Genomic DNA, 18,693 nt, shown 5'->3' with positions numbered 1-18,693 from the left:
GTGCCTGAAAAATGGTGTAATTAGCTACTTTCTGTTCCGCGTATATGCGATAGAATACCTGGGTGCTTAGGTCTGTCAAATGGGCTCGGTATCGGTTTAGTTTCCCCTTTCTGTTGAGCCTCCTCGTTGTGTCAGAAATGGAGTGTTATCTTTTATACTGGCAGCCAAGTTCAATATCTTAACGGAAGCAGCAGCGCAGAAGACGGAGGTGTACTACTCAGCCGTACTGTTTTTTGGCGGGCCTTCAAAACCATCTAGTCGCAAAACGTCACTTGCCAGCGTCAACTGAAGAGCTGTACTCTCTGAAATTGGCACGGACGGTTCAAAAGCAATTATTTTCTGAGCGAAAGTGACGCGTGCGTGGGACAACGTCAAATGAAAATTTAATTTTCCCCGTACTAACGTCACAATAAACCTTAAAAACAAAAGAGGCTTCAAAAGCCATGACCCAGGCTATATGACATTCAGGCACAACGCAAGCAACCACCTATAATCGTGCTGCTCACTTTGAAGGTAGAGGTTGTAGAGCAGGCTCTAATTGATTCGAAATGGTTTCTTCCAAAAAAGTAGTTTTTAATGTGGCAGTCTTCGTTTCAATTGCCTCGCTTGCCTTGGCTGCAGATGCGGAGAGTAAGTACTTTTACTTGATTTAAACTTTTCAACAAAGCCTAAACGGGATGGGTTTTGATAATGTGGACTCTAATACCTCTTTATCCTACATTTTCATGAAAATCAAAGCTTGTAAAGTAGGCTCCTAACGTTAGTTCCCGCTTTACAACGACTAAGTTTCAGAAGCTTACAAACCAAACAGTACCATATATCCTACATTTTATCTCTTTGACGACCTGGACAAAATAACATCGGACAAAATATCGTCTCGGGAAGCGCATTCTCACTCCCAAAGCTACAGTAAACAAACATTTTTGTATGCTAGAACCTAATTTTGTAAAAGGTAGTTGGAATTCGGAAGTTTCTACAGAATGAATAATATCCAATGAGTTCTTGCACTCTAAACTGAAAAAAATGCTTGCAAGATTTCGATTTGGGAGCGCAGATTTAGTGCGCCGTTTTCAGCAGGAGTATAGGGGGCAAAGTTGACCGAAAACATGTCGGAAAAAATATTAATTCAATTATTTGGCTGCGAGCAACTTTTCAAGTTAGCTTGTTCCTATATAAATGCAACGACTTCCTGTCGTTTTAGCCCACAGCTTTTAAGAATATCTCCCTGTTACCTACCACGCCAACGTCGATTGACTCACAGTTGTTCCTTTTATGAAGCCTTTCGCATGCGCGCAAATGTTCAAGCAGCCCTAATAATGTAAAGCGAACCTGAGGTGGCACAGAATGCATCACTAAAGGTTATTTTCCTTCGCACTTTTTTTGATTCCGCAAGCTGAGAATGCATCGCTGTCAGTTGAACAGGGTTTTTTGAAAGGAGGGTCCTTTTGCGTAGCACTTGAAAACGATGTTTCGTATTATCATTAAACTGATATTCGAAGTTTTTACTAAAACTAGAAGCACATGTGCTTTTTAAGAGAATATAAAAAAAAAATTATGCACCCCTCCGTCTAACGACGACGATGGTTGAAGGCGAAGCTTTCTGGTGATGGATTTTTTTGTTTTCATCTGACTTTGTACTGCGTTTCGACGATGTCGAAATGGAGCAGTCGGATAGACGTCGTGTTCATTAACCGATAGCCCCGGGTTAGATTCCGAACTTTGAAGAGTTTTTTCATTCACCCCAACCACGACTATTCATCCTCATCGTCAGAGAAAGTTGGCTTTCCTGCATGGTGTTTTTGCGCTTCAGACGCCGTCAGTGAAAACAACAAAGCTTTGTTTTAGTGTACATTTTATGAAATCCCAACCCTGTCGGATGATGGACGCCCCGTGAATATATTGATTTCCAATCCATTTACGTAGCAACCAGAGCACTCCCAATTTTAGGGATGAGGCCGAGTTGATCATGCCATGAATGCATAAAACTTACTCACCCACATGTTTTGCTTTTGTTTCCAGCCCCATGTGTAGAGGTCACGTTTCCGAACATCTTGGGGTTTGGCGAGGTGAGTGATGCGCCATTGCAGCGAAGCTTTTCTCGCCTGCTTTATGTTGGCTTGGTTTCTCAAATCTTAAAAGGTGTTCTCTAACTGTGCTGCAAATCTGAATCAGAATATGCGTTCAGTTTCCGAGCAGCCGAACAAATGAGCACATGAGAAAGGTGTTTTGTCGAGTACGGACGTGTTCAAATATCTCGGTTGTTTGGGCCCATGCGCAGGTAGGTTTCTGCCGACTGATCTTCAACCTTCCACCTTTTCGACGGGTAAAAAGCGTTGTAAGGGCTAGCCGAATCCGTCAGCAGTAAAAGGGCATTGAAACAGCCAATGCACACTGACGTGCCGCCGTGGGTACTCCACGTGTTTTAGTAAGCGCGTCTCTGCAAAACAACTACAGAAAAACTTCCCCTCTCTGAATACGTACGGGAAGCGTGCATGGAGAACATACGTGTACACAGTTCTTCGCTAAAAAGCTTTTATCCCCCGAACTGTGCCGGCAGAGAGCACAACAAGTGGCATTTTTTTTTACCAGTTGTCACCCTTGTCGTACGCGAGAACCAACGTTTTGTGGCTCCCCCATTAGAATGTAGCTTGATTAGATAAGCCAAATAGAAAAATACACGTAAAGAATACAGGCGTGTATCCGTTCCTTTGTATTTATAACTTGATTAGCCGGTTACAAATCCGCGCCTTCTAAAAGCATCTCCTACTGCAGGCCATTTCTTATGACGCCGTTGCTCCAGGTGGCTTTTATTCTGGGGCGTAGGCAGATTGACGCCTGATAGAAGTGGTTATTGATATTACAAGCAGGACGGTGATGCTCACGTAGAATGGAGCTTGTGACCACAGGCACTGAAAAGCGCGAGATCTTTCGCGCAAAAAATTACGTCCAAGATCACCGTGACATATATATCGAGGCTGCAGCTCTCGTGAGAAACACCAATGAAAATGCTCATCCGTTGATTTACGCCTGACTATCTCAAGCAAGATCACGGGGAATTGCGGGAAGCGCCCTCAGCGGCGTGCGCATTCATCGCATAAATACTGCCCATTTACAAATATGCATCCTTAGCGTTCGAGCCCTGCGTCGCGAAGCCGCAGGTGGCAGCCAGAGCGCTGCCACTCGATTTCATTCGGTAGAGGGGCACGACTCATTACCTGCAGGCGTCACGGCTCAGCGAACACTACGTGTGCCGGCGTCATATAAAACCACAGAATAAAACCGCTCTCCCCGAACCCCATGTGTCTACATCGGAAATGACAATACAGCCTCCCACTGCCTGGCCCGTGACAGGAACAGTTAAGATAGATATATGCACGTTTGCATAGTGCGCGTTTAAACTGTATGGTATGGAGGACGAAACGCATTGTCTGGCCATGTGTGGAATCGCGTTAGATGTTATCGTGCCAGTTGTTTATCACACAAAAATTTCTGTACGGGTCAAGTTGACTTTTTCTCCATTTGTTGCGTTCTCGTTTTTCTTCCACTGTTTTAGAGATTGTTTCATAAAGTGAATGACCTAAAACTTAGGAGGGCTTTGGTTCCTAGTAGTCTCTCTAACATTTAGAAAATTTGAGAACGAAATTGGCAGTGACATCACTTTCACATCTTTGAATAAAGTGGTCTATGTTTTAAATGTTACAGTGCATTTGTGCTTCGTCTTGCGCGATCCTAAATATCACATTCCAGAAGTCCGAAATCTTCACCAGTGTGTATTTCACTACTCTGAGCTCGGGGAAAACCGATTGAAATATAATATTATAAGGTGGATAAACGAAAACCGGTTATCCGGGACTACCGCTTAAGAGGAATATATGCCGGGCAGTTGGTTTTTGATAAAACAATGCAAAAAACTGTCCTTAATGCGGGGAAAATCTTCGCGACCGCTTAAACCGAACCTAAAATACACTTAAAACGCAGCTGGCTGGACAAGCGCCGCGCCACCATGGCACGTATCATTTCCGGTTTTCTTTCCAGGCGGTTTCCGGCTCACTTGCGCACGCTGCCCCTCTGGGCATTCCGCTATGTCCAGGTAGGCTTACACCAAGAGAATTTCTTTGGTCCTGCTTGACAGTTCGTCGCTAAGTCATTACCGATGACAGCTCAGAAACTACATCTTAATGTCGTTCCTGTGAAAAGGAAAAAAGAAATCATCGCTGACATGCCGAGTTGTCACTTTACGAGAACAGCGCTTGCGACCGAGTAGGTGGTCACCAAGAGCTTCCTGAGTTTCTCTGCGCAGCCTGGCGGGTATGGGTGGGGTTATTAAACAGAAGGCTGTGGGAGCTAGAGATGGCAACATAAAGTCGTTTTGCACCCGCAAAATAATCGCAGTTCCCACTGTATTTTACATACAGAATAATTGAGCGGGCTAGTGACATATTGTAAAGTTCCTTAGCAATTCGGAGAAGGACAGAAGCCTAGTGCTTGCATTTGTGCAGTCACTTTGTGCACGTAAAATTAAACCTGAATATAACGAAGTCGGCAAAAATTCGCAATTTTGTGTTACATCCAGGTTTTCGTTACATGCAGGTTTTGGAGGTAAGGCTTCCGTGAATGAAGCAGAAATGAAACCAGACTGCTAGATGTCAGTGACGGTGAACTCACAATTCAAAGATTCATTTCACAGTGAAAACTGCGTGGTTATCGCCTACTGCTTTCTCGCCAGCTTAATCACTACTGGCTACTCTAAAGGAGCATGGTCACTTACCATATGACCAAACGTAAATCAAGTATCTCTTTTGCCTTTTGACACTTGTCGGTGCATTTAAGCGATTCAAGAACTTAAAGTGTGCTGAAAGGGCACCTTTTTGCAAATTTGAGGCTCTTTTGAGCACTCAAAATTGTTAAGAGGTTGCTTTCTGGGATACTTTACCGGGCGGCGACGTTCTTATTCTTCGTCGGCGGACAATTTCAAGTTTGTCGTGAAAAGACAAAACATTTCGTTTTCTGGAAGCAGGAACGACACTACAAGTAGCAGCGGCGACGCGCAACTACACACTGACGGGAGGGGCCTAGCACCTAATCGACACCGCACTCACAAGTATAAATGCACAGTAGTTTCTGGTGCGGACGATCTTTGCTAAATTAGTGCATTTTTATAACCTATTCGTCAGAAACATGGACACAAAACAGTCATTCACCGACGTGGCGAATTCGTTACACCGAGGGTAACCATTGCAACGCTGTCGTTACATACAGGTCGCAAACACATTGGCTTCAAGGGGGCTGACAATGGGGAATTGAAAAACTTCGTTAAATGAAGGAATTTGTTACAATAAGGTTCGTTACATCCAGTTTTACCTGTAGTACCCCGCTATCTTTACGACATGGATTCCCCGTCGCGTAATGCTCAATCCTTTTTTCCTGGTGAACAGAATTCTTGAGAAAGAAAACAGTATTTTCCGATCCTTTGATCTTTAGTTTAAGAAGAGTCGACGGTAAAGTGCGCTCTAAGCTACGCTATCAGTGCGCTCTAGGCAGCCATGGTAACGAAACAAAACATACGGCGCAGCATGATGATTGGCTGAAACTGAAACAAAAAAAGTAACTTTTATGAGACCATGCCGTTATTGGGATACAAAAGGGCATGATACAAATTGCTGCGAACTTTTAGGACCCCGCTGTGGTAAACCAGTTTACACGTTAAAACCAACAAAAAAAATCAAGTTTTTTTTAAATCATTCAACACTTATATAGAGTGTACCGGCCATTACGCACCAATCTTGCTTCTTCGTGAAAGCATAGTCTTGCGCTACCACTTTGGGAAATTAGATGTGATCAAATGTAAAGTGTAGCCGCTAATTTGAGAAGACATCAATTATGGAATGCCCTGTGGCCTTTAAGAAGTAAACAAATGAAAAAAAATTCGCCGTATTCGCTTTCACCAATATAGACAAATTAACCAAACGCACCTGGAATATCTTGAAATATTTATTTATTCTGGTAACACTTTTGGCAATGTAGAAAATAGTACAGCCTTCTTTTATGGCATATGGTATTTACTGCGGAGCACGGCACGTGCACCATCACAGCGCAGATCCAAATACTCTTTCAAGAGGTGGCTGCGGTCGCTCATCATTTTTGGCGATCTTTTTCCCATCTTTTCTTTCGGAGCATGGCACATCGAGACACCGATGAAATTTCCAGGATGATCTGACAAACACCTTCAGATACATGCGACCAGCTACAGAACCTGTAGTAACTACTGGCGCCTAGAACAGGAATAAAAAAAGTTGACGTTCCCCTCGCAGCACGGTGATCTAAACGGAATGCGATGGTGCTGCTTAGACATAGCGGGAGAGGAAACAAAAAATCCAAGGCCATCTCCACGAGCGTGAAACCTAGTGAGGGGCGAAGCATGCAGTGTATTCTTGTGCCTTGGCGTTTATGCCAAGGCGCCAAGAGCTTCAAAGATAATAAACTTCGTGCTTAAAAGATAAGGGACTTATCTTTGAAGCACGAAGCTCTCTAACATGAGGCGTAAACGAAAGTCTTGGTGTTTTGTTTAGTACACGTTCTGAAGCGCTCCAGCGCGAGGCGTAAACGACTGTCCTGGTGTTTTTTATTACGCGTTAGGTTCTAGGGCGTGGCGTAAACGAGTTTCCCGGTGTTTTAGTAACGTGACTACATAAGGCGATCGACGATTACTACTACGACGACGCTGACGCCAGGAGACGCCAACAGCTCCAGCTACTAAGGGCTTCGACCCTAAAAAAAGTTATTTCGGCACGTAAAAGGGTGGTCGGTAGATGCTCGTGAATCTATAACATGACTCGAGGAAACAAACTGCAAAGCGACCAGTAAGCGGTCGATAAAACTTCATTTGGCTCTGAAACGAGATGCATTTCTCTAAAGTAATGCCAGCGTGGAGACACTTAGTACATTTCGATTCACCAGGTGCGTCAAGCAGGGCCGAAGATACACGGATCGTACTGAGGTGGTTTCACCTGAACAGCAGGGACACGGAAGTGTTCTTACAAGGGCGGAACATCATTGTCGCTTTTATTCAGAAGGCCTGCGTACATTTCATGGAGGAATGTGCACGCTAATTCCCAGAATTGGTCAAGGGAAATGAAGAAAAATAGAAGCTTTTACGGACATTCCACTTGACCGTGTACTTCAAAGACGACAGGAAGGATGCCAGAACTAGCTCAGTATTACGGGAGCACACAAGACCAAGTAAGCTTTGTTTTCGGGGAAATCGCAAAGGCATACGCTCGCTCGCTTCTTCTTAATGTTTACTAATATATCCTTAATTTAACACGCGTTTGTTCCCTGACCCACTCGCTCTCTTCGTGCCCCTGAATGCTACACCTTTCATCTTCCGTTCCACGGGTGTGGGCAGGACATCTAATGCGTAGTCAAGATAACCGTTGGTCAGTAACGGTAACAGAGTGGGTCCCTAGAGAACGCAAGCATGGCAGGGCGTGGCAGAAACTTGGACGGGCAGAGGAAATCACGAAGTTTGCGGGGATAAATTGGCCGCAGATAGCACAGTACCGGTATATATGGATATATATGGGAGATGCATTTGCCCTGCAGTGGGTTTAGACAGGCTGATGATGATGATGATAATGCTCGTTCACTAGGCATCGGATATGTCTATTTTTTGCCAGTAAAAAGCGGTGTTTTGATGTCAGTAAGCGTACAAACTGCGGTGCAGTATTCTCCCTTGCCGCATGCACCTCTCATAGACAGGTCTAAACATTCCTTTGAAATACTCCGCTGATACAAGGGGCTAAGCATTGGGATCGCTTATTACGGAATCCATCGGTTAAAAAAATGCTACTTAGAGTGGTAAGACACTATCGTGAAAGTCTGCGCTAAAGATATTGGCGCAAGCATGCGTTATAAAAAATTTGAAGGACAGTTGTGGTTTGGCCGAAGGAAATATGTGGCGAATATATAATTTGCATTCTCTCCACTTAAATCACATTTACCATTCCTGCCTAAAGAAAGCTGAGACAAGCGTGGACGCTAAAGTGCGTCCCACGTTCACTGAAAGCGAGTCCAATCTATCGTCAAAATTTCAAAGCCAGAAATCTCAAGCCAAGAACAAACCGTATGTTTTTAGCGCACTGAGCTAACGCCTTAACAAACGAACTAAATCTATACCGATGCCTGGTTTATGGTATAAAGGTACATTATAATACTCCTCCTTCATAATCGATTCGTGTATTGTTTTTTCTAGAACCCTTCCTTAACGGCGATTTTCAAATAACCGTTTTTCCACAATTGAATCCCTGCATCACACACGCGCCTTGTGGTCAGAGATCTACCATAGCTTTTTTGGTCAACCAACCGGTTTATGGATAAATGCATTAGTTTATTTGAGAGAACACCCCCGGTCGCACTAAGAAAGCTTTCGGTCTGGAAAACGAATTCTGTATATGCGGATTAAACAAATTGTAGTTTAATCTACTTATCCTGCGGAACCGCGAGCATTACCTTCGGAATCTGGGTGCGTAAAAAGAAATCAGTCCGTATTTCTTCTACAATGTATCAAAACGTAATCATTCTCAGAATTCGCGCAGTTATTAACTTAGAGTGTAAATTAAACTCTCAGGAAAATTGCATGAATTGAATAGCCGATGATCAGCCTCAGCGATCGGCGACGTGGTTGTGTGCTGCTTAGCAGGAGAGCGTAAATTTGATTTCGCATAAAGCTGATGTTGCTATGATGGTTGCAAAAAATAACTCCGGAATTACAGGTTTTCCGTACGGTAAAAATACCAGAGTGCAATTCTGTTTATTTAGGCCCCTGGTACTGCATGTCTCACAGCCTATGGGTACCTTCTAAGTGAATCACTGGTCAATATTTGCAAAATGTTGTGGCTTATGCTCGTTCCGTTAGGTTTTGCCACTGTTAGTTTCCGAACAAGCAAGAACGTCCCACTGCCGATGATTTACGAAACATTGTTCCTAGAAACAAAAATATAAACGTGCCTCACAGTTAAACGTTGCAGTTGAAAATAAAAAATCTCATCTCTTTATATAGCAAATACAACTAGGCAAAACCCAGTTTTAATTGAGAAATCGTACTTCAGATATTTCCCTGCTTAAAAAAATAAATCGAGGAAAGCCAAATAAGCTTCGCCAAAAAACGAACATTTACAAACGCCCTATTGAACGCCTCTCAAGCTAATTAAAAGGTTGGCTGTCAGAATCTAGAAAATAGGTCAGCGGTCACAGTCGCTATTGCTGTCAAGGCTATTACTGAGAAAGATATTACTGTCATAGAAGAATTCAAGTGTTTCAGATGTAGGAACTAGCTACAAGGGGACATCAGGACATCATCAACCTTAGCCTAAAAAGACTACAGAGCGTTTTCATAATGGGGCTCAAGGGCGGCCATGTCGTACCCTACATTATCGGTCGGTAACGGCAAATGTCAGCTACCTACAACCTTCCCATGCCTCGACGCCACTTCACCCTATACTGTAATGGTGTGCGCAATAATCGTATATTATTATATTTTTATTGCCGTAATATCTGATACTTTATTTCAGCACAATTTGTAATGGTTCAAATGCTGTTGCCGAGCTGTGGCAATTTAGAGACCACGATGGCGTGGCGCGGTTGATGCTACCTAACTAAGCGTATATTATACGTGAATTCGCGCCGTAGCCAGAGGTAATTCTTGGTAGTTATTTTGTACCACATGTAAAAACATAAAATAGAAGAAAGCCTGTGTTCGAAGAATACCTTACTCATTAGTGTTTTTATTATAGCTATTTATGTTTGTTTTTATATTTTGATATATGTTTGTGTCGTGTAAATAGCATGCACAAAAAAAGCCCAAAGAGGGTGCAGCTCCCTGAAAATTTCGGGGCTGTTTTGACACCGCAACACGCCTCTGGCTACGCCACTGACGTGAATAATAGGAACTAACCAAACGTTACTAAACACCTAGCATCCACTTCTGAAACGCAGTTCTTTAGGTGTGAAGAGCCTTAAGGCCGAGGCTTGTCCAGCGTCCCGCGTAGGTGCTCACGGCACAGCACCATGTAAATTTAAACTGGAACAAAAGGTTCACAAAAAGTTAGAGAGAGAGAGAGAAAGAGAGAGAGAGACAGAGAGAGAGAGAGAGAGAGAGAGAGAGAGAGAGAGAGAGAGAGAGAGAGTTCCTGGAGAGCCTTGCTGCGCATGCGCGTGGAGTATTGGATTGGATTTAAACGGAATGGATGGAAATAAATTGAATTGTATTGGATCTGTCTGGATTGCAAATCGTTTTAGCAGCAGTAAGCCCTCTCACGGGTGATTTAACATAAGAACTATCCCAAGTACTTCGCCCACTCGTCATGATTCACTTCGTAGAGATGCGTGAATTTTTCTTTGGCTTTAGGATCAGTGTCATGTGCCAAAGTGTTCCTGCAAAGATGTAAGCCCTGTATAGTAGACAAGGTTAATCGTTTATTTTCACCCTCAGTAGTCTAAAGGCGTCATTCAAGTTGCAGGTGACTCAAATCGTTCCTTCGGCGCCCACATGTACAGCGTGTGCTATAGCCAATCAGAGAGTGAAATACGCGGAAGAATTTCTGGGTTCAGTTAGGTCAAGGACGAAGGCATGGTAGCCTGTCAGGAGAGAGCCGCAAATGAAATTTAGTGGGATATGTTGGGCACGGGTCCAATGTGTACAATAAGAGGCGCGATGTTTATCCGTGCGCTCGAATTTTTGGGTCACAGGCTTTGTGAGTTTCCCCAAGGAGGTCTTGGCCTGTCTCGTAAAAGACGTGATTGTATACCCGTGCCACACGTATACGAAAAATGACATTAGGTGTTTGAGGCCTTGAGATACAGTATTTGGGCGGGACTTGGTAAACCATAAAACGCAACGGCATAAATTTGTTAGGCATGGTGGTGACAATGACCAAAAAGAGAAATGTAGGCATGATTTAGAAGTTTTTAAAGATAACGAAAAATGCCTTACAAACGTTCAAACAAACGTTTGTGAAAGAAAACGTTACGACAAATAGGCTTTTTTAAAAAAATTGTGTTAGCCATTTCTAAAAGTCGCTTCAGCAGCTGCCGTCACCCGCCAGCGGTGGCCAAAACCGAAAAATTTAAAACGAAGACTATCACAATGTTTTCCTTGTTGCCGCTGTTTTAGTCAACTTGGTCTTCTTCAGAAGTTCACCACCAAGAGTGTACAAAAAATTGTCTTATTTCGAATTTCAGCTACCTTTCCGCGTCAACACTCTGGGGCTGAGAGTTTTGTTGATTTCACTTTGTGCTCATGACGTTGGAGAGTAGGCAGATTTAGAGCGTTCGTGAAGGCGAATGAGTTGTGCGGAACTCCTTAAACCTGTGGGCCTGCTCTCTACGGCATGCCAAGGAATGAGGCACACTGCGGTTGCGTGAAAGAACTCTTTACTTACATCCTCCACGCTGTCGACCGTCCGGGCATACACACACACACCATCATCACAAACACTCTGCCTCCCGAGTTCCGAGTCTCCGCGCGCGGTTCTTCCTCACCGCCGCCCGCTCCAACACATCCCCTCGCGCCATCACTCGGGCACCCCCTCTCCCAAGTCTTGCGGCCCCGTAGCCGCACGGCAGGCGAGGAGGGCAAGGGAAGGGAGCTCACGGCGAGGGGCTCCGGGCAACACCCTCTAGGCCAGAAGGTGTGCCAAGGCGCTCCCCACATCTCTCCCCCCCTCCAACACGGGGTACGGGTCCGTCAATGAAGATCGTCCTCGGGTTCCTAGCGCACGTGGAACCGCTGGTCGGCGCCCGGGGCCGCCCTGTGCAGCTGTGGCTGGGACGGCACCCGCCGAAGTGTGGCAGCATGCCGCTCTGTCGCCATCGTCACCACGTAGGCGTCCGCAGGAGCGCATTCTCGGGTGCCAGCGCAGGATTCCACCGAACGGCCAGGCTCCTCTCGACAGCGCCCCGGTGTCCCGATCTCCGCTGCTCGGCGCCGGACCCGGAGACGCCGTGATGAGCCCGGGGCAAACCCGGTTGACGGGCGCTCGCAGCCCCAGAGCGAGCTGTAGGCTCTGCGCCCACCGGCGCCTCCAGGCCAGGGTTGCAGCTCCGCGATGAGCTCAGCAGGCCTCCTACAGATGAATACGACTCCGCCGTGGACCAGGAGGCGAACCGCAGCCGCCTCGCATCTTCGAAGGGCGGCGGGACCACCCGGACCGTGGCAACAACTCCCGGGTCGTACCGGGAAGGCCCTCTGCTCGGCAGGCCCAGGCCGGACTCGAATGCCCAGGCACGAACGTTTCGCCCCGCACCACCAGGCCGGTGGCGCGAAGCTCCCGGGTCGCACCGGGAGGGCCCGCTGTCGGCAGGCCCAGGCTGGCATCGTAACGGCCAGACACAAAACCACGCCTCGCATCACCGCACAGGTGGCGCGATGAAACTTGAAGCGGTGACTCTGCTGCGGGTTGCTTCGTGGTAGGACCACGCGAGACCCGGACCCGTGGGGGGTAGGCACTACCGCACCCTCAGGTCGTAACGATGGGTGCGAACCCTGTCGCCGGCCGTTCTGTCATTAGAAGCGGGACTCCCGCCTTCTGGTTCCGCTACCACCTGTTCGTCATCGCAAGTGCGAACGTGATAGGCCTTGAGATCGCTCACGTGCACAGGACCCACCAGCTCGTCGCTTTCAAGCGACTGCATCTCATACGTGAGCAGAGTCGTCTGCGCCGTAATTCTGTATGGCCCTCGCCATTTGTGTGCGAGCGCTGCAGTGAAACCGCGTGCAGCGTTGCTGAGTGGGTGCGTTCTCCTTAGCACTAGGTCACCGATGTTGTACACAAGGTGACAACGGCCTTTGTTATACTGCTCGGCTTGCTCCATGCGCGCCACGTCGAGATTCTCCAGAGCCGTGCGTTGCGCTGCCCAAAGGCGTTCCCGGAGCCTAGCCGCGTACTGCGACAGAGAAGGGGCGTTACCCGCCGCCGCGTACAGCAGTCCATTTTCCATTGGAAAAGCGATCTCTCTACCGAAGTTTAGGTAACCTGGTGCCAAACCCGTTGACCTATTTACGGTAGTCCTAGTCGCGAAAGCCAGCTCAGGCAAACGTGTGTCCCAGTCCTTATGCTCCTTGGTTGTCACAACCAGCATGCACTTCAGGTTCCTGTTCACCCTCTCAGTGATGTTGCTCTGAGCATGATAAGGACTCGTTTTCCTGTGCCGAATGTGCAGCGCTCGACAACAGTCTGAAAAGACTTTGCTTGTGAAATACGAAGCATTGTCAGTGATCAGGTCGGAGGGGAAGCCGAAACGAGTGAATGTCTCCACCAGCTTCTCTACGATCCGCTCCGACGCTAGCTTTCTAAGGGGAAACAACTCTACCCACTTAGAAAAGTGGTCCGTTATAACCAGAATGAACTGGTTTCCTCGCGCGGATCTTGGGAGGGGTCCCATTACATCACACGCTACAATCTGCCAAGGGTAGCTGCTTTCCACCGGCTTCATGAAACCCACAGGCTTCCCAGCGCGCGGCTTCGCTACCTGGCAAAGAGGGCAAGCGCGGGAATAGCTCATTACGTCTCTCCTCATGCCTGGCCAGGTCGCGACACGGCATAACTTGTCGTAAGTCTTACTGCCGCTGCCATTTCCTGCCAGCGCTGAGTCATGAAAGTACCGCATGAACCGTTTCCGCAACTTCCTCGGGACCACGACTCGAAAGGGGGATGAAACCGCCTCTTCGTCGTCCAGTTGGGGAAAGTAGCGAAGTAATAAGCCATCGTCGCCCAGCAGATACGCGTCAAACCCCTCAGCGTTACCGGTGCAAGCTACGCCTCCCGCTAGCCTTTTCAGCACCCGCTGGCACAGACCGTCTGCTTTCTGGGCCTCAATGAGCTCTTCCTTACTCACTACCTCCCCCCACGACAGATTCCTTTCTGCCTCTGTTCTCGGGGGGCGAGAAATCGCAGCTGCGAGATGCCGCTCCTCTTTCCCTTTGCGGCCTGCCTCGACTCCTCCGTCCGGCCCTTTCCTCCCCCTCTAGGGGTGGCCCGCGCCGCCCATGAAACCACTGCACTCGGCGCGCGCGCTTCCGCCACCCCCTTCCGATAAGGGGAGCAAACTTTCCGCCAACATTCGGCGCCGATCATCGGATCCTGAAAAAGATGCGACGATCGCTTCTACATCAGTGCTCATCTTTCCTAACGCCTCTCCCTGGCCTTCCGCAGCACAGTAGAGTTTATATGCCCCGTGCGGTTGCAAACCGTGCATCGGCGCGTTCGCGAAAGGAAAGAAAGGGGGTTGCGGCCCGTACCGAAAACCGTTCCTCCCCATGTCGAGCACAACACCCTCCCTCGAGAGGAAATCTCTGCCCAGTATGACTGAAACAGACAAACCAGGCAAGCAAACAAAACGCTGTCTGCGCTTTCTGCCATCAAAACCGAGCGTGAGTCTCACAGCTCCGTCTGCTTTTGCCGAACCCGCTGCTAAGCTCAAGGGTGTCTCGGCGGGCCTGACCCGGATTCTTCTTTTCCGGCAGGCTTCGAAGATTTCGTCCCCGATGAGAGAAATCGTCGAGCCCGTGTCGACCAGTCCAAAAAGTTCTTGACCGACCAATTGCACTCGCATGAACGGGGCCACCGAGGATGGGTCCCCGTGTGCCCTACATGCGGAGGGGGCCAGCTGGCCGCCGGCGCCAGCGTCGTGGTGCTCTGGGGGCTCCCTTGCACCCCCTCTGCCTGGCCCCCCCTTCTCGCTTCCCGCCGGCGACGACAAGCTACCGCCCTTCACCGCCGCCGGCGATCCGAGTTTCCCTGCGTGCTACGCATTTTCTCGGGGCATTGACGGGAGAAGTGGCCAGGCTTGTGACAAAACCCGCACAAACGGGTCGTTTTGTCCTGCCTCCCTCTTCCGTCGCCTGCGTTGCTTCCGACCGAGGAGTTATCGTCTCCCCCTCCCGACCAGGCGCAACCCGGTTCGAGCGATTCCTCGGGTCTCGGTGGCAACCTGTAGTGAAGCTTGGCGAGTAAATCCGCCTGAATTACTCGCGCTTCTTGTGCGAGGGCCTCCAAGTTGCGAAAACTCCGGCCCCGCAGGTTCGGTCTGAAACGCGGGTGGCATTGCCTGCACACGCGCGCTACCTTGACCGCGTTGGCTGCCTCGGGGTCGGCCCGTTCGTACAGCTCCTGCATAGCCCGCACGTACTCGAGGAGACTCTCCTCAGGGTCCTGCGTGCGAAGGGCAAGCTCGTCCCTCATACGGTGTTCGTAATCGGGTGGCAGGAACTCCGCGCGGAAGCGGTCCTTAAAATCTGCCATCGACTCGAAAGCCGGTTGGCAGCGCCTCCAACGCGCAGCGCTTCCTACTAGTGCCACGGGCAGGACTTGCCTCAGCACGTCATCATCCGATGCGCCTACCGCAGTCTGGTACGACTCCAGTTGCTGCAGGTATTCGTAAACGGATTTCGCGTCTCCGTAGCCGGAATAGGAGGGAACCTCGATATTTAAACGCGGCTTCGAGACTGGCACTACAGGACCCGCGGTGGGAGCCGCTGGCGCCGAACCGAGCATTCGGGTCATCTCCGCGAACATCCCGGTCATCTGCCTCATCATTGAGGCGAGATCTGCGGGCTGCAACTGACCAGCAGCCTCCTGCGCAGCGGCCGCTGAGTCTCCCCCCGAGCCCTGCGGCTCCTCCTTCTCTCCCGTCTCTCTCCTTGTGGTAGGAGCCATTTCCAGCGAACTACCCAACAAAAAGCTGGCTCAACCACGCCAAACTGTAGACGCGAAATACAGAGGAAGCCGCGCTAACTACATACGCAACTCGACAAACACACTCCACACACAAATCTATAATGGAAGCAAAAAACGAACGTCAAGACAATACATTCGACCAACGGGGCTGAACTACAGCCACATTAATATACAAATAAACTACAGTAGGAACACATCCAAATACACAAGCGACTAATATCCCTACAAACGCTAAATACACTCGCAATGTAACCACTCAGGCCGTTACCCGAACAACAGAGAAAAAAACGCAAGAAAAACTTCAGGCATCTACAGCCATCGTAAAACCTAAGCAAACTAAAACACTGGCCTCAAAACTAATTTACAAACATGCATCTACACGGCTCAAAGCCCTGGTCTCCCACTGCCAAAATGGCGCTTCCTTCCCGGAACAAAGGAATGCCGTCCCAAGCCGCAGTGGGCCCCTTCCCGGCAGCCGCAGAGAGCAAATGTCCACGGGTGGGCTTGACATCAGCCCCACGTTCGGGCGCCAGATGTGGGCCTGCTCTCTACGGCATGCCAAGGAATGAGGCACACTGCGGTTGCGTGAAAGAACTCTTTACTTACATCTTCCAACGCGCTGTCGCCCGTCCGGGCATACACACACACATCATCACCAGAAACACTCTGTCCGTCCCGAGTCCGAGTTTCCGCGCGCGGTTCTTCCTCACCGCCGCCCGCTCCAACACATCCCCTCGCGCCATCACTCGGGCACCCCCTCTCCCAAGTCTTGCGGCCCCGTAGCCGCACGGCAGGCGGGGAGGGCAAGGGAAGGGAGCTTACGGCGAGGGGCTCCGGGCAACACCCTCTAGGCCAGAAGGTGTGCCAAGGCGCTCCCCACAAACCATAAAATGACATTAGAGTGAATGGAATTACATTTTTGCGTGTAGCTGCAAATTAATGGCATTACACCTTAATTAAAGGAGCCATGAGGAAAAAAGAAGTTCGGTTCATTCGAAAGATTGTCTTGTTAGAATCATGCTGACACCCCTTTAAACGCAAACGTCTTTTAAATAAGCTATATATGTAGGCAGAAAAGGGAATGACCATGCGACCCACTAGCTCATTTCCCGCAACAAAACCTACGATATCATACCAGCCAGCTCTTAGATTGGTGGAGGCCCGAAAAAGAAAACGCAAATTAGGCAGAACCTATAAGCTACCAGAACGAGGTATTTGTGCTTCAATTTAGGTACATTATTTTATATCGATAAGAATAGTGGGACAACCAGTAGAAGTTACGGAAGCACAGGTAAGCATACAAATACCGATGCGTACTGCTCTTCCTACTGCTCGCACTATACTTCGTGTACATGCCCAGCACTGTGGTGCTTTGAGTTTGTCTCAGACGACACTCGGTGATTGATGCAAGCAGCGGTGTCTCACGTGAACATATTCGTCGAGCAAGCACTATGTTTCACGAAACAATTGTTGTCTCCAGAAGCAAAAACAATCCAGGTTTCAATACAGTCCCAAACAAACCAAAGGCAGAAAGTGCTTCGCGCGGTGTGGTGGCGCCGTCTAGGTTGATTAGAAGTAAGCAAGTGTCCGCTCCACACGAAGTTTAACGGAAAGGCCTGTTCTTATGATGGCATTCCATACGACAATGAAACAGATGTTTTAGTGCGAGAATCAAAATTTTCGCTCAAATTGATACCTCTCGGAGTCAATAAACCAGCGTTTGCTTCCGGAGAAGCGCTGGGGGCACTATTAAACACAAAATCTGTCCAATAAAACAAACTTGTATTTTGTTTCATGGCCCCTTTAAGGCATTAAACACTTAACGTCATTTTTCGTGTACGTGTGGCACGGATATTACACGCCGCTTAGTTTAAATGAGCTGTAGCATCAAGTTGCTCTCTCTCATGGCACAGTGATCTGTGGTCATTACTAGGGCACGTATGGTGTTTGGTGTTGCACAGCAAATGAGCCGTCTTAGGCAATGGCAATGCTCTTCAAAAATGAAATCGATTGACCGGCGTTGTACCAGACCAATGAAAGTAGTCTGGAGCTCGGCAGAATGGTGTATTCAACAACTCTTTGTAAAGAGGCATGCATGATGGTTTCTCACATTACAGCGTGGTTGGATGCAGCGAAACCCTTCTTCCTTTTTGTGCATTGCGCACTTTTGGGTGATTTGCAGTTTTCAAATGCATAAGAACAGTTTTGGCACTTTTTCGCTTCGTCTATCGCAGCAACTCTTGGTGCAACACATCGAGAAACGCCATTATGAATGACCTTATTCTTGGGTGTGTTACAATTTGTTTTTTGCACGGCGAATACAAAACCTATTTTTGCCAGTCAACAAGCGTTTTTGAGCGTTGTTTATGTAGGTTGTGCTTCTCTTGCAGTGCCTTAAAGAACCACAAGACCTGTGCCATGGAAACGTAAGTTTTATTTTACTTAATGTTGGTGAAAAAACATCCCCACATCTAAGCTGCGAGCTGCAGTTCGTTGAGAACTGTAAAAAATACATAGAGCTTTCTTTCAAGTAGTGCGGAATCCAATTGATCAAGCGTTGCATTTGATACTAAATTCAGGCACTGCTATCATTATCGTCCTTGCGTAGAACAAAAACGGCGGACGGTGAAGTCCGATAATGGTAGGGTAACCGGCGGGAAACGCGGTGGTGGCCAAACCAAAAGGCTCCCACGCCAAACGATGTTCCTTCCACGCGGAATGGGCAGGCCAACTCTTGTAACATTGCTACAGGGCGTACCGTCCCGTCGCCGAGATTCGCCGCTTGTACTGAATACCTGCACTCCGTAGTTCGCATTTGCGCACAAAACGGAATGGGCGCACTCACATAGTGGTAGAAACATCTTAGGCACCGGCTAGCTCCCTTTATAATTCCTTCCCCGGACCTGGCGAGCCGCAGAACAGATTCGAGCACGAAGTCGCAAAACCCAGCGGTATTTGC

At 48.2% G+C, this 18,693-nt stretch overlaps 1 protein-coding gene across 2 annotated transcripts in view; it reads left to right on the top strand.

Annotated features, from left to right (window-relative positions):
• Positions 1-462: 462 nt before the first annotated feature.
• LOC144172761 (uncharacterized) overlaps positions 463-18,693 on the top strand; it is a 41,758-nt gene continuing 23,527 nt past the window's right edge. For both annotated transcript variants that reach the window (XM_077701366.1, XM_077701365.1), the window contains exons 1-3: positions 463-630; positions 2,020-2,066; positions 18,125-18,160. In XM_077701366.1, the coding sequence (XP_077557492.1) occupies positions 549-630; positions 2,020-2,066; positions 18,125-18,160 (165 nt within the window). In that variant the 5' untranslated portion in view covers positions 463-548. The remainder of the gene's footprint in view (positions 631-2,019; positions 2,067-18,124; positions 18,161-18,693) is intronic.

Source organism: Haemaphysalis longicornis, unplaced genomic scaffold (assembly GCF_048455015.1).
Source record: "Haemaphysalis longicornis isolate Haplotype H1 unplaced genomic scaffold, Haemaphysalis longicornis Haplotype H1 scaffold_26, whole genome shotgun sequence".
In the NCBI taxonomy this organism is placed as follows: Eukaryota; Metazoa; Arthropoda; class Arachnida; order Ixodida; family Ixodidae; genus Haemaphysalis; species Haemaphysalis longicornis.
The sequence above is the reverse complement of the archived record's forward strand: the minus strand, read 5'-3'. Positions and strand labels throughout refer to the sequence as shown.